At 37.7% G+C, this 15,000-nt stretch overlaps 1 protein-coding gene across 1 annotated transcript in view; it reads left to right on the plus strand.

The window, feature by feature from the left end:
* LOC118764881 (regulator of G-protein signaling 9-binding protein-like) overlaps window positions 1-15,000 on the plus strand; it is a 147,826-nt gene that overhangs the window by 69,035 nt on the left and 63,791 nt on the right. The window contains exon 4 of the mRNA XM_036506039.1: window positions 4,700-4,830. Within this exon, the coding sequence (XP_036361932.1) occupies window positions 4,700-4,830 (131 nt within the window). The remainder of the gene's footprint in view (window positions 1-4,699; window positions 4,831-15,000) is intronic.

The following is a 15,000-nucleotide window of genomic DNA, read 5'->3' on the forward strand; positions in this document are numbered from 1 at the left end:
ACTCCTTTGTATGTGCGTGCACATCCAAAGATATAAAGCATGCTTATGTTGATACTACAGGTATAAAGTGTGTATATGTGGGTGTGTGTGTGTGTGCCAGCACTGGATTAACCCTTCAGGCAAAATAAGCACATGCTTAGGGTATCAAGGGACGAGGGCACCAAAGAAATGAAATGGTTTACGGTACTAAAGAAATCACTTTAAACTTGCTAAAATAATATTCATAATGCCTTACCAAAAGCTGACCAGAAGAGAATTATGCATTCGAGCTTTGGAGTTGGAGAAGACTTTTACGGATTCCATGGACAGTGAGGCTCACCAATGGAGAAGTTCTTAAGCAGATAAAGCTGAAAACGTCGCTAGAAGCTTGGATCACCAAGCATAGATTGGCATATATCGGTCATATTGTGCGGAGAAAATCCCTGGAGAAGGACATCATGCTCGGAATGGTCAGTGGCAAGAGAGGAAGAGGCCAACCAAGAACCCACTGGATTGATACCATCAAGAGTGATACCGGAATGGACATAGCCAATTTGAAAGAAGCGGCCCAGGATAGAACTGACTGGAGGACACTGATCCAACAAGTGACCGAGAGTCGACTTCGACAGCAGTTAGAGAGAGAGAATGCCTTATCTCTACTAAATATAGAAGCAGAAGTTTTATGTAAAATTAACTTTAATGATATCATCGAACACTTTGCATGGGTTGGATGTATATATATATATATATATATATATATATATGTAAATATCTTTTATCATTTACTTATTTCAGTCATTAGACTGTGGCCAGGCTGGGGCACTACATCAAAGAATTTTAGTTGAAGGAATCAACTTCAGCATTTAATGTTTTTTTTAAAGTCTGGTGCCTATTCTATCGGTCTCTTTCACTGAAACACAATCAACACCAGTTGTAAAACAGTGGTGGGGGACCATCACATGCACACACACACACACACACGATAGGCTTCTTTCAGTTTCCATTTGCCAAATCCACTTTGGTTGGCCTGACGCTATAACATAATACACTTACTTGCCCAAGGTGCCACACGGTGGAACTGAACCAGGAACCATGTGGTTGGGAAGCAAGCTTCTTTCAACACAGCCACAACTGTATACACACACACGTGCGTGCACACACACACACACACACAAACAAAATAATGAGTATGATCATTACTTGTTAATGAGCTGTATGGCTTCTTTATTTTCATACACATAAAGAGAAATATTCTCACACACAATCAGAGTACAAATGAGTGAGTGAGCAAGCCAGAGAGAGAGAGAGAGAGAGCGAGAGAGAGAAAGAGAGAGAGAGAGAGAGAGAGAGAGAGAGAGAGAGAGAGAGAAAGAGAGAGAGAGAACGAGAAAAGCATTAAAATGTCTGATGTTAAATAAATCAGCGCATTGAATCAGCAACACCAAATAACTGGCACCACAATGGCTGTGCCAAAACATCTCACCAAATTAGAAGACACTTTTTTAGTGTGTTGCACAGTAGTAATGAACCTGGAACCACATGCTTGTGAAATAAAGTTCTTAAACCATACGTCCATACTGGTTTAAACAAACTGGCCTTCTAGGTCTCTCAGGTTTGTGTGAAACTATTGACTTATTAAGAAGTTATAGAAAATCCATTAGTTTTCTCAACAACCTGTTTTCTATCTCTAGTTTATTGTTCCAAACAACCTTAATAACAAAATGTAGTGTCTTGCTCATTAATTTGTCTTAGAGTCTTTGAAGAGAGTATTTATTTTCTTTTAAGATAATTTCATGTGAAAAATTCAACAATAAGGAACAACGCAATGTATAATATTGATTAAGCAATTTGCTCATAATTGTGACACAAAAGCTACATTGATTGCAGTATTAACCAGCTTAGCTCATAGGTCAGGTGTGTTTAAATTATCACAACCATTGAAGTAGTTGGTTTTTAAGGACATTATGGCTATTGCTGTAAACAGTTCTTTGACATAAAGATAGATAAATTATTGATTTTATTTTTTGATTTACAAGACACAGACATCTGGGTGTATAGGTGAAACTATGAATCTGATAATATATGGATCTAAGCATTTATAAAGAAATTATTTAGACAGAGGAAGGGAAGGAGAAGGACGAAGTGGAAGAGTTAACAACATCAATATTTACATGTTCTTCCATATTCGGTGTAATGGATTTGGTCGTCTTTTAGTTTGAGATTGTTAGACGACTGTAATAAAAAGACATACACATACATATGAATGTGTGTTTGTGCATACATGTGTGTGTATGTGTGTGTGTAGCCTTGGCATTATGTAATGGTTGTAAGGTGGTGAGCTGGCAGAATTGTTAGCACACAGGGTGAAATGCTTAGTGGCATTTCTCTCATCACTACTTTCTGAGTTCAAATTTTGCTGAGGTTAACTTTGCCTTTCATCCTTTCGTGGTTCATAAATTAAGTACCAGTGAGACACTGGGGTCGATATAATTGACTAGATCTTGCCCCACAAATTTCAGACATCTTAAGCATTTGGGCTGGTGCCACTTAAAAAGCACTCTCAGAGTGATTGGTGTTAAGAAGGGCATCAGGCTGTAGAAACCATGCCAAAACAAATGAGCCTGGTGCTGCTCTACAGCCAGCCAGCTCCTGTTGACCGACCAACCCATGCCAGCATGGAAAGCGGACATTAAACAATGATGATTATGATGATGATAATGATTCATACACATTCACATTTTCTCTCTGTCCCTGTCTCTCTCTCTGTCTGTCTTATACACACTCACATGCACATACTCTTTCTCTTTCATACACACTCACACACACATTCTTTCTCTCTATATTACTGTCTCATATAGACAGACACACACACATACTTACACCCACATACTCACACACACACATACACACATGCGTGCACACATGTACACACATGCGTGCACACATGTACACACTCACACACCCACACACACACACATACACTTGTGTGCATACATACATACACATACACGCACACCTGCATACTCTTACATACTCACACACATACACATACACACTTACATACTCACACACACATATACACATACACACACACATGTACACATGGACGGACACACACAAATGGACACACACAGTGACACTTCTGTGCAAAGTTACACAAATATTACAATTTTTCATGAGATTAAAGTTTTATGAAGGAAAGAGAGAGACGGAAAAAAACCCAAAACAAAACAAAACATTTAGTTTGGGAAATCAAGATCACTCTTGATTGATTAAATAGAAGTTTTTAGATGTTTAATAACAATGCAATAACAACAACAACAACAACAACAACAACAACAACAACAACGACAATAATAATAATAATAATAATAATAATAATAATATAATAATAATAATAATAACAATAATAATAATAACAATAATAATAATAACAACAACAACAATAACAATAATGACAATAATAATAATAGTAGTAGTAGTAGTAGTAGTAGTAGTAGTAATAATAATAATAATAATAATAATAATAATAGCAACAATAACAATAATGACAATAATAATAATAGTAGTAGTAGTAGTAGTAATAGTAGTAGTAGTAATAATAATAATAATAATAATAATAATAATAATAATAATAATAATAATAATAATAATTACGACAACCATAAATATAACAATACCATCCATAATAATGATAATGATTTATAACAACAACAAGTAATAACAATAATAATTAAAATATTAATGATCATGATGATTATAAGAATGAAAATGATGATGATAGTAATGATGGTGATGATCATGATGATGATGATGATAATAATAATGATATTGATAATAATAATAATAATAATAATAATAATAATAATAATAATAATAATAATAATAATAAATGAATGATGACGGTGGAGTTAATGGTCAGGATGGTGTTTGTGAATATGACATTTATTGTCATAGTAGTGGCGATGATAAAGATGAGGACAGTCAGAAAGTAGATGGCAGCAGTGAGGATAGTGATGATAATGATTGTGTGACAGTGATGTTAGTTTAAAAGTTCTGGTCGATAGTGATGATGATGATAATGATGATGATGATGATGATGATGATGATGATGATTATGATGATGAGATTGTTACCTGTTTTGATGATTACGATGATAATGATAATGAAGATGAGGTGGAGAGTGATGGATAGTTATGGAAGAATATGAAAATGATGATGATGATGATGATGGTGACGATGATGATGACAATGATGATGACGATGCTGACAACAACGATGATGACGGTGATTGTGATGATGACAAAGACAACAATAATTATGATGATGATGATGAGGAGGAGGACGAGGACGAGGAGGAGGAAGAGGAAGAGAAAAAAGAAGAGGTCGGCGGCGACAATAATGTTGATGATGATGATGATGACAATAGCAATAATGACAGCAAAGACAACATCGGTGATGATGATGTTAATGATGATGATGATGATGATGACGTTCATGATAGTAGTGGGGTGGGAGTGGTGAGGATGGGTGGTGAGGATTTTGTATGTGTGTGTGTATGTGTGTGTGTGGGGGGGATGCTTGAGTAATATTTTCAAAAACGACATACAGTGATTGTAATACATCAAATTCTAACATTGTTCCCTTTAAATACCTCATAAATATTCATTTCTAAGAAATTACCAAAAAGTTACATTGTTCATATCTCTTTTATTCACAGGACAGAATATTCTTCGTCGAAAAGAAAAAATTTGGAAAATTTATTTCATGTATTATGTTCTTCTATAGAAATATTTATTCCACATTTGACGAAAACCATTTTTCTTTTGTCTGAATTCCCATTAAATAACTGTAAGTATTCATTTTCAATCAAAGTTTTATTTTTTCTTCTGTTCTTGTTATTTTTGGTGATAGGTGGCTACAAGCAAGCTTGCTGTTGATGTTCGTGATATCATAACTTCATTGACATCATAATAACCATGCTTGATAATACATACATAAACACACACACACACACACGCGCGCGCATATTTACATTATATAATATATGTATGTATAACCTAAAGTTGAACTGTGGGAATGAGTGCTCGACACCACATTGCTGGATAAATAGTTTTGATTTGTGGGTTAACAAGGCTGCCATTGGTTTCATGCTGTGAGAAAATTTCTTGCCACATGGGTCGTTGGTACTCATCTCCATCTTCAGTGAGAATATATATGTGTGTGTATGCATATATATATATATATATATATATACACACACACATATATATATATATATCAGTGTGCACACTAACATGGACCATTTCCCAGCACCTACACCATCATCCACACACCTACACATGCACACAGACACATCAATGTCACCAGCTCCCTTCCACATGCACATACATGTTCTTACATGCAACACATGCACGTGCACCTTTGCTTTGGGATCACCACTACTTTATTATCTCCCTTTCTTTCTAGCCCTCCTGTGTGAGCCCTCTGTCCAGCATTTGCCATGATAGATCACTAGCCACTAAACCTTTTTATATTTTCTCTCCCTGTTTATTTCTTTGTTCCTTTCTGTTGAAGAGCATAGGCTCGAAATGTAAAAAACTTCCTCACTTCCTGAGTGTTAAACTAATACATCTGTTTGTTGTTTACACACCCATCTTCATATTTTATTTTTTTTGTAAATTTTCACTATATATATAGTTGGAATTTACAAAAAAAGACAAAACAAAAGACGAAGACAAGTATGTAAACAACAAACAGATGTATTAGTTTAATGCTTGGGAAGTGAGAAAGTCTTTTACATTTCGAGCTTATGCTCTTCAACAGAAAGGAACACAGAAATAAACAGAGAGAGAGAGAGAGAAAATGTAAAGGGTTTAGTGGCTAGAGATCAATAATTGCTTTTTTGTTCTTTTGTCTTTGTTGTCATACCCATTTGCTTGCTTTCACCTAAAATATTTAATGCTCTTAGCTTAGATTTTTGGGGCCAGCCAGATTTGAACAACCTCAAGTGTAACTGGCTGAAACTGTAAGAATGATTTGGAAACTTCACTGATGAGAGAAGGCCATGAATGGCCAGTCCTTGTTTTTTCCTGTCCATCTTTATATCATGTATCTGTTCGGATGTTTTATTGTTGTTTGTTGCATTCTTGTTCCATTTTGGGGATTTTTACATACATACATACACATTTACATATGTATCTATCTATCTATCTATCTATCTATCTATCTATCTATCTATCTATCTATCTAACATGTGACTTCATTGACCGAGGTTACCGTGGTCTTTTCCGTAGGCTTTTCTTTCCACGGGTAAACCTCACCTGTCCTCCCCTTTACACTTCATATTGACATTTCTGTGATAACGATCCCTATTGATCATTTTTTTCCTCTCCCCCTTTTTTTTTAACCCCCCCTTTTTTTGTCCTCTTTCTCTCCTTTTACGATCCCTTTTGATCGACCCCCCCTTTTTTATTTTATTTTATTTTTTATTTTAATATTTTTTTTTTTTTTTAAACCTTCAAAAGAAAAGCTCTACCTTGTAATTTGTTCTATCTGTGTGCAGCCCTGTGTGGCTAATAAAGAAACATATCTATATATATATATATATTTATATATATATATGTATATGCTTGTGTGTGTGTGTACATACATATGTATATATATATGAGGGGTTGCTTTAAGGGTAGTGTGAAAGGCCTGGTTGGAGGCCCAGCCTCACGAGTCTTTTTACTGGGCTTAGAAAAACTGAAGTTTTCAACAAGTGTGTGAATCTGAGAGGGGAATATGTTGAAGGAAATCATAATTAACTGATCCTCCTGTATTTTCTTTTACTTGAAGACAAGAACTTTTCAGCACCCTCTTGTATTGTATGTATATAAACACACACATGCACACACACGCACACAGACACATATACTCACACACACATATATGTCATCATCATCACCATCATCATTACCATCATTGATTAACATCTGTTTTCCCATGTTGGCATGAGTTGGATGGTTTTGACAGGATCCACTGAGGCGTAAGGCTGTATTGTGCTCTGTGCTAGCTTTGGCATGGGTTCAGTGGTTGAATGCCTCTCCTAATGTCAACCACTTTACAGTGTACTTTTCATGCCATCAGAACTTGAGGGGCTGCCAAATAACTTGTAAGATCTATCTATCTATCTATCTATCTATCTATCTATCTATCTATCTATCTGCATGTGTGTGTGTTTATGTATGTGTGCATATACATATAGATGCATATGTATGATACCTACACACACACACACATATATATGTATATATATATTTGTATATATAATATGTGTATATGTATATATATATATATATATATATGTATGTATATATATATATGTGTGTGTATATATATATATATATATATATGTATACGTATTTCGACACCACTACAAATGCACAGCTCATGAACGGCTAAAAGTTAAGATTTCTTCTTTCAACCTCGCTCCTACTACCCTCTGCACGTATAATCACTATTCCTTCAGTTCCTTCAATTTCTCTCTCATATTTTCCTTCAAATTGACTTCTCTGATACTTTCAAACCTACTTTCTTGCTATCACGATTTTTCAGTACCCTCTATTCATATTTTCTTTCAGTTTTCAACATACCATTCATGTAATGTTTTTCGTTTAGCCTTGTCTCGTCTCCCTATTTGCTCCCATTTCATAGCCACTCATCGTCTCCCCTAAAAATTGACTTCTCTGATACTTTCAAACCTACTTTCTTGCTCTCACGATTTTCAGTACCCTCTATTCATATTTTCTTTCAGTTTTCAACATACCATTCATGTAATGTTTTTCGTTTAGCCTTGTCTCGTCTCCTATTTGCTCCCATTTCATAGCCACTCATCGTCTCCCCTAAAAATGACTTCTCTGATACTTTCAACCTACTTTCTTGCTCTCACGATTTTCAGTACCCTCTATTCATATTTTCTTTCAGTTTTCAACATACCATTCATGTAATGTTTTTCGTTTAGCCTTGTCTCGTCTCCCTATTTGCACCCATCCACCCACCCGCCCACCCACCCCTCCACCCACCCACCACCCCTCCACCCACCCCTCCACCCACCCCTCCACCCACCCACCCACCCCTCCACCCACACCCACCCACCCCTGCAGGAAGCTGCAGGAGAAATACCTAGCCAAAGATAAGGCCCTGTACCTGGCTTTTGTTGACATGGAGAAAGCCTTCGACAGGGTCTCCCGATCCCTCATATGGTGGTCAATGAGGAAACTAGGAATAGAAGAATGGTTAGTGAGAGCTGTGCAAGCCATGTACAGGGACGCTGCTAGTAAGGTGAGGGTTGGAAATGAGTACAGTGAAGAATTCCGGGTAGAGGTAGGGGTCCACCAAGGCTCAGTCCTTAGCCCCCTCTTATTTATCATAGTCCTCCAGGCATAACGGAGGAATTCAAGACAGGATGCCCCTGGGAGCTCCTCTATGCTGATGACCTTGCTCTAATTGCTGAGTCATTATCAGAACTGGAGAAGAAGTTTCAGGTGTGGAAGCATGGTTTAGAATCGAAGGGCCTTAGAGTCAACCTAGCTAAAACCAAAGTCCTAATAAGTAGGAGGTAGACAAATCACAAACGCCTTCAGGTAGATGGCCCTGCTCGATCTGTAGAAAAGGTGTAGGTAGAAACTCTATAAGATGCACCAAGTGTAAGCTATGGACACATAAGAGGTGCAGCAATGTCATAGGAAGGCTAACTAGGAAGATGGTTTTTGTATGTGGCAGATGCTCGGGAGCATTAACCTCTGAAAATCTGCAGAAAACAACTTCCGTCACTTTCCAGGGGGAAAAACTAGAAGTGGTTGATAGCTTCCGTTATCTTGGTGACAAGTCAGTAGTGGGGGTGGGTGTGCTGAAAGTGTAACGGCTAGAGTAAGAATAGCCTGGGCAAAGTTTAGGGAGCTCTTACCTCTGTTGGTGACTAAAGGCCTCTCGCTCAGAGTAAAAGGCAGACTGTATGATGCATGTGTACGAACAGCCATGCTACATGGCAGTGAAACATGGGCCGTGACTGCTGAGGACATGCGTAAGCTCGCGAGAAATGAAGCTAGTATGCTCCGTTGGATGTGTAATGTCAGTGTTCATAGTCGACAGAGTGTAAGTACCTTGAGAGAAAAGTTGGACCTAAGAGGAATCAGATGTTGTGTGCAAGAGAGACAATTGCGCTGGTATGGTCATGTGGTGAGAATGGATGAAGATAGTGTGTGAAAAAGTGCCACACCCTGGCATTGAGGGGACCTGTGGAAGAGGTAGACCCAGGAAAACCTGGGTCGAGGTGGTGAAGCACGACCTTCGAACTCTAGGTCTCACCAAGGAAATGACCAGAGACCGAGACCTATGGAAGTATGCTTGCGTGAGAAGACCCGGCAAGACCAGTGAGAACAATCAAAATCAAATCATATATCAGAAAGCAGGGGTTAAGTGACCCATCTGTTCGTGTCCGCTGTCAGCCTCGTGCTGGCCCCCGTGCCGGTGTTACGTAAAAGCACCATTCGCTCATGGCCGTTTGCCAGCTCTGCCTGGCCCCGTGTCGGTGGCACGTAAAAGCACCATCCGTTCGTGTTCGTTGCCAGGCTCGCCTGGCCCCGTGCCGGTGACACGTAAAAGCACCGTCCGTTCGTGGCCGTTGGCCAGCTCTGTCTGGCCCCGTGTCGGTGGCACGTAAAAGCACCATCCGTTCGTGGCCGTTTGCCAGCTCTGTCTGGCCCCGTGTCGGTGGCACGTAAAAGCACCATCCGTCCGTGTCCGTTGCCAGCCTCGGCTGGCCCCCGTGCCGGTGACACGTAAAAGCACCGTCCGCTCGTGGCCGTTTGCCAGCTCTGTCTGGCAACTGTGTCGGTGGCACGTAAAAGCACCATCTGTTCGCGTCCGTTGCCAGCCTCGGCTGGCCCCCGTGCCGGTGACACGTAAAAGCACCATCCGTTCGTGGCCGTTTGCCAGCTCTGTCTGGCCCCGTGTCGGTGGCACGTAAAAGCACCATCCGTTCGTGTCCGTTGCCAGCCTCGCCTGGCCCCCGTGCCAGTGACACGTAAAAGCACCATCCGTTTGTGGCCGTTCGCCAGCTCTGTCTGGCACCTGTGCAGGTGGCACGTAAAAAACACCCACTACACTCGCGGAGTGGTTGGCGTTAGGAAGGGCATCCAGCCGTAGAACAACTGCCAGATCTGACTGGGCCTGACGAAGCCTTCCAGCTTCACAGACCCCAGTTGACCGTCCAACCCATGCTAGCATGGAAAACGGACGCTAAACGATGATGATGATGATGATGATATGTATATATATATATATATATATATATATATATATATATAAGTCCAAGAAAGTTAGAGGTTGTGATTCCAACCCACCAAGGGATAATATCTATCCAATATACTGCTGGTAGAATACCCAATTAATAATACACAAGTGTTTTTTATTGCATTGCAATTACATTACCTAGTGTACTAAATGGGTGAAGGTAAAGAGATATTTTACCATTAATTTATATAGCAATAAGAAAATGGAGGAGATCAATAGGTGGTTCATCAACTTTTAATCATTATATTATGTTAACTTAATTATTTATTTACTAAACTGATAATTACAATAATATACATACATATAACATATTATTCTTTACATATAAGATATGATATAAAACATAATATATATATATATATATATGATTGATTGATTGATTCTAGTTTCAGCTCACGAGCTGTGGCCATGCTGGGGCACTGCCATTTATATATACATTCTTTTCTTTACTTTTACTTTTTCAGTCATTTGACTGTGGCCATGCTGGAGCACCACCTTTTAGTCGAGCAAAACTACCCCATGACTTAGTTTTTGTAAGCCTAGTACTTATTTTATTGGTCTCTTTTGCCAAACTGCTAAGTTACAGGAACATAAACACACCAGTATCAGTTGTCAAGCGATGTTGGCAGGGGGATAGACACAGACACACAAACATACATATGCATACATATACATACATACATATATATATATATATATATATATATATAGCAATAAAAATTTATATATAAAGAACGTGAAATATACGAAGGGACGAACAATATACATATACATATATACAACGGGTTTCTTTCAGTTTCTGTCTACCAAATTCACTCACAAGGCTTTGGTTGGTCAGAGGCCATAGTAGAAAACACTTGCCCTATATATGTGCATATATGTGTGTGCGCGTGTGTGTATATATATATATATATACATATGCGTGTGTGTGTGTGTGTGTGTGTATATATATACATACATACATACATACATACATACATACATGCATACATACATACATACATACATACATACATACATATATATACTTACTTATAGTAGCCCTTAACTATAATTATATTAAAAAATTAATGTTACCTATACAGTCATTATCAAGTGCTAGGCCAGTGATATAATCATCTTTATGATTGTATCCTTATCTTATAAATATATATATATGTATATAATCTTTTACTTCTTTCAGTCATTTGACTGAGGCCATGCTGGGGCACCATCTTGAAGGGTTTTTAATTAAACAAATTGACTTCAGGATTTATTTGTTAAGCCTAGTACTAATTCTGTCAGCCACTTTGCCAAACCTCTAAGTTATGGGGATGTAAATATGCCAACACTGGTTGTCAAGTGGTGATGGGGGACAAACACAGACAGAAAGACCCTCCCCACATATATATATTACACACACACACACACATACTTGATGGTCTTCTTTCAGCTTCCATCTACCAAATCCATTTACAAGGTTTCGGTTGGCCTTAGGCTGTAGCAGGAGACACTTGCCTAAGTTGCTATGCAGTGGGACTGAACCTAGAACCATGTGGTTGGGAAGCAAGCATTTTACCACTCAGCTATGTGTTTCTGTGTGAAGATCTATGTATGTATGTATGTATGTATGTATGTATGTATGTATGTATGTATGTATGTATCTACCTATCTATCAATCTATGTAGCTATCAGCCTGTCTGTCTCTTCTGCATATCTATCTACCTATATATCCATATATACTATCTGAATGTGATTGATGCCAGGACTGCCTGACAGGCCACCGTGCTGGTGGCACATAAAAAGCACTATCCAAACTTGATCAATGCCAGGCCTGCCTGACTGGCTCCTGTACTGGTGGCATGTAAAAAGCACCCACTACACTCTTGGAGTGGTTGGCATTAGGAAGGGCATCCAGATGTAGAAACATTGCCAGATCAGATTGGATTCTGGTGCAGCCACTGGTTCTCCAGTTCTCAGTCAAACTGTCAAACCCATGCCAGCATGAAAAACGGACATTAATCGATGATGATGAGGAGGATATATATATATATATGTATGGGTCTTTCTTAAAATGGAAAATATGATTCTAATCTTAACTGTAATCCTTTTGATACAGTCACATATGAGACTGCTTACATTTCTATCATACAAAAACAACTTACTGGAGATTCCTCTTTGCTCTCTAATACGCATTTCAATTTTGATACTTAAATTATCTTAGAAACCTATAATACTATAATGCTATGCCTAGCACACAGTGTTACAAGAGTAGATATTCTACTGTTATCCAATACATTAGATTTTTAAAATGTCATTTTATATAAAATATATTGATCTCCACTTCCTCCTCTGTATCATGGCTTATGAACAGAAGAAGTCCTGTGGTGGATCTTGGCTGGTCCAATCATAGCTGTGTGGTTAAGACACTTGCTTTGCAACCATGTGGTTTTATGTTCAGTTTCTCTCTGTGGCACTTTGGGCAAATGTCTTCTACTATAGCCCCAGGCCAACCGATGCCTTGTGAGTAAACATATTTGATAGAAATTGTGTGGAAGCCTGCCACAGATACATAAATATATAATAATATATATATAATAATATATATAATAATATAAATATATATAATAATAAATATATAATATATAATAATATAAATAATATATAAATATATATGCATACATTCACATATATATATGTGCATACATATATTTGTATATACATGCATATATGGGCACAGGACACCACAGAATTTAAACATCATAAAATATGAAAACAACATGAAATATGAAATATAACATAAATAAAATTTTGGATTTTGTAGAGGGTCAAAGTTCATCATCATCATCATCATCATCGTCCGCTTTCCATGCTAGCATGGGTTGGACGGTTCAACTGGGGTCTGGGAAGCCCGAAGGCTGCACCAGGCCAGTCAGATCTGGCAGTGTTTCTACAGCTGGATGCCCTTCCTAATGTCAACCACTCCGTGAGTGTAGTGGGTGCTTTTTTATGTGCCACCGACACAGGTGCCAGACGAGGCTGGCGAACGGCCATGCTCGGATGGTGCTTTTATGTGTCTATTTATGTGTCTAACCAAAACTGAAAACCTAATTCTGAATTATTGTACATTAAAAATAACAAGGAGGTGTAATTTTATTAATGACTAAATGAAAGAAATCAATCTATACTACAGATGAGGGAAGCCATATATATGCAGAGGACATAGAATTGCTTTGTGTACCTAGAATTGCTCTTTATCTCATTAGCACCCATGGTCCTTTTTTCAGGACCAGAAGGATAATCCATCATATTTCTGCAGTGCCTGTATTTTTCTGAGATATCTTTAGTTAGTCATCAAGACTATAGTGTCTTTCAAATATTGCAATAAAAATTCATTTATAATATTTAATATCAGAAAAAAAGATTTTTGGTAATAAATCAAATGAAAACAATTTGGGCACTAATGGGTTAATGTTGTTGACTAGTTTCTTACTACCAAACAAAGGAGAAATATTAATGAATATTTAGTAGAACTAAGACCTACATTATAGAAATGAGATTAATAATTAGACTGACAGTTTGGTTTTGCATATATTGGTTGTTGGTCTAGAACATCTTGACCTGGCTAAAACTGTAGCCATTTTGTACAAAGAGCTGATGAAACCAACAGAGATCTAAATAATGGTAATGCTATACATGCTATGAAGAATGTCAGTTTCACAAACCTTTCAAAAACAAAGCCAGCAGAGAGCCACAAATATGTAAAGATTGTTTTAAATGTGGCAAATTGGGCTATCAAAAGCTTAAATAGAAAGCTCTATGAAGAGGGAAGCAGAAAAACAAAATCATTTAAAATAGACACATTGTTTGTGAATGTACTAGATAGTGGGGAGGCTCTGAAAGTCAATAGAAGTGATAAATATGACCTGTTAGTGTTAGACACAGGTGCATAATGCAATGTTAGTGTTAGACACAGGTGCATAATACAATGTTAGTGATCGTTACTAAGAACACTGCTGCTGAGAAGTTATCTGAATTTACTTTCCAAAGCAAAGAACTTATGTGCAGCAAACTGCTAGAATGAATTCACTAAATTATAAGTCATAAACCACTGTAAGTTTTAGTTTGTGAGATATAGTATTGCAGTGAATCTTGTGACAGACAATGAGCCATCATTTAAAAGTTAGTTATTCAAAGAATTTTACAACACTCAACAACTTGCAGCCACATATGTCTATAACCTAATGATGTGTAAGAAAGAGTTACAGGAATTTTGAAATGACTTAGAAAAAGCAGATAGTCCATATTTTACAAAAGGAATACAGCTAGGCCAGTGCATGTACTTTTTCCTGTAGTTCAAATTGGATGAAGAACCAGAATCTTACTGTCTACTACTAATCTCCACTTGAAACTGAGTGTGTCTGAATGCCCAGAATCCTACATAATGGTAGACTGAGCAAATGCTAAAATGCAGATCGGCAAAATATGTTTCCACCAAGACAAAAAAAAAATGATCATGATTGAGTACTTGCAAAAGGTAGTTATATCATGAGTGATGGTTATAGCAGCAAAACAGGACAAGCACACTCGCAAGCCATAAAATGCAGAAGAGCTTTACTCAATAGCCTGGATTTAGCAGATAGTAGTGTTGAGTAATCTCACAAAGTTCCTGATCTTCATGACACAAGTGAACTAATAAAAACA

Source organism: Octopus sinensis, linkage group LG9 (genome assembly GCF_006345805.1).
Source record: "Octopus sinensis linkage group LG9, ASM634580v1, whole genome shotgun sequence".
NCBI lineage: Eukaryota > Metazoa > Mollusca > Cephalopoda > Octopoda > Octopodidae > Octopus > Octopus sinensis.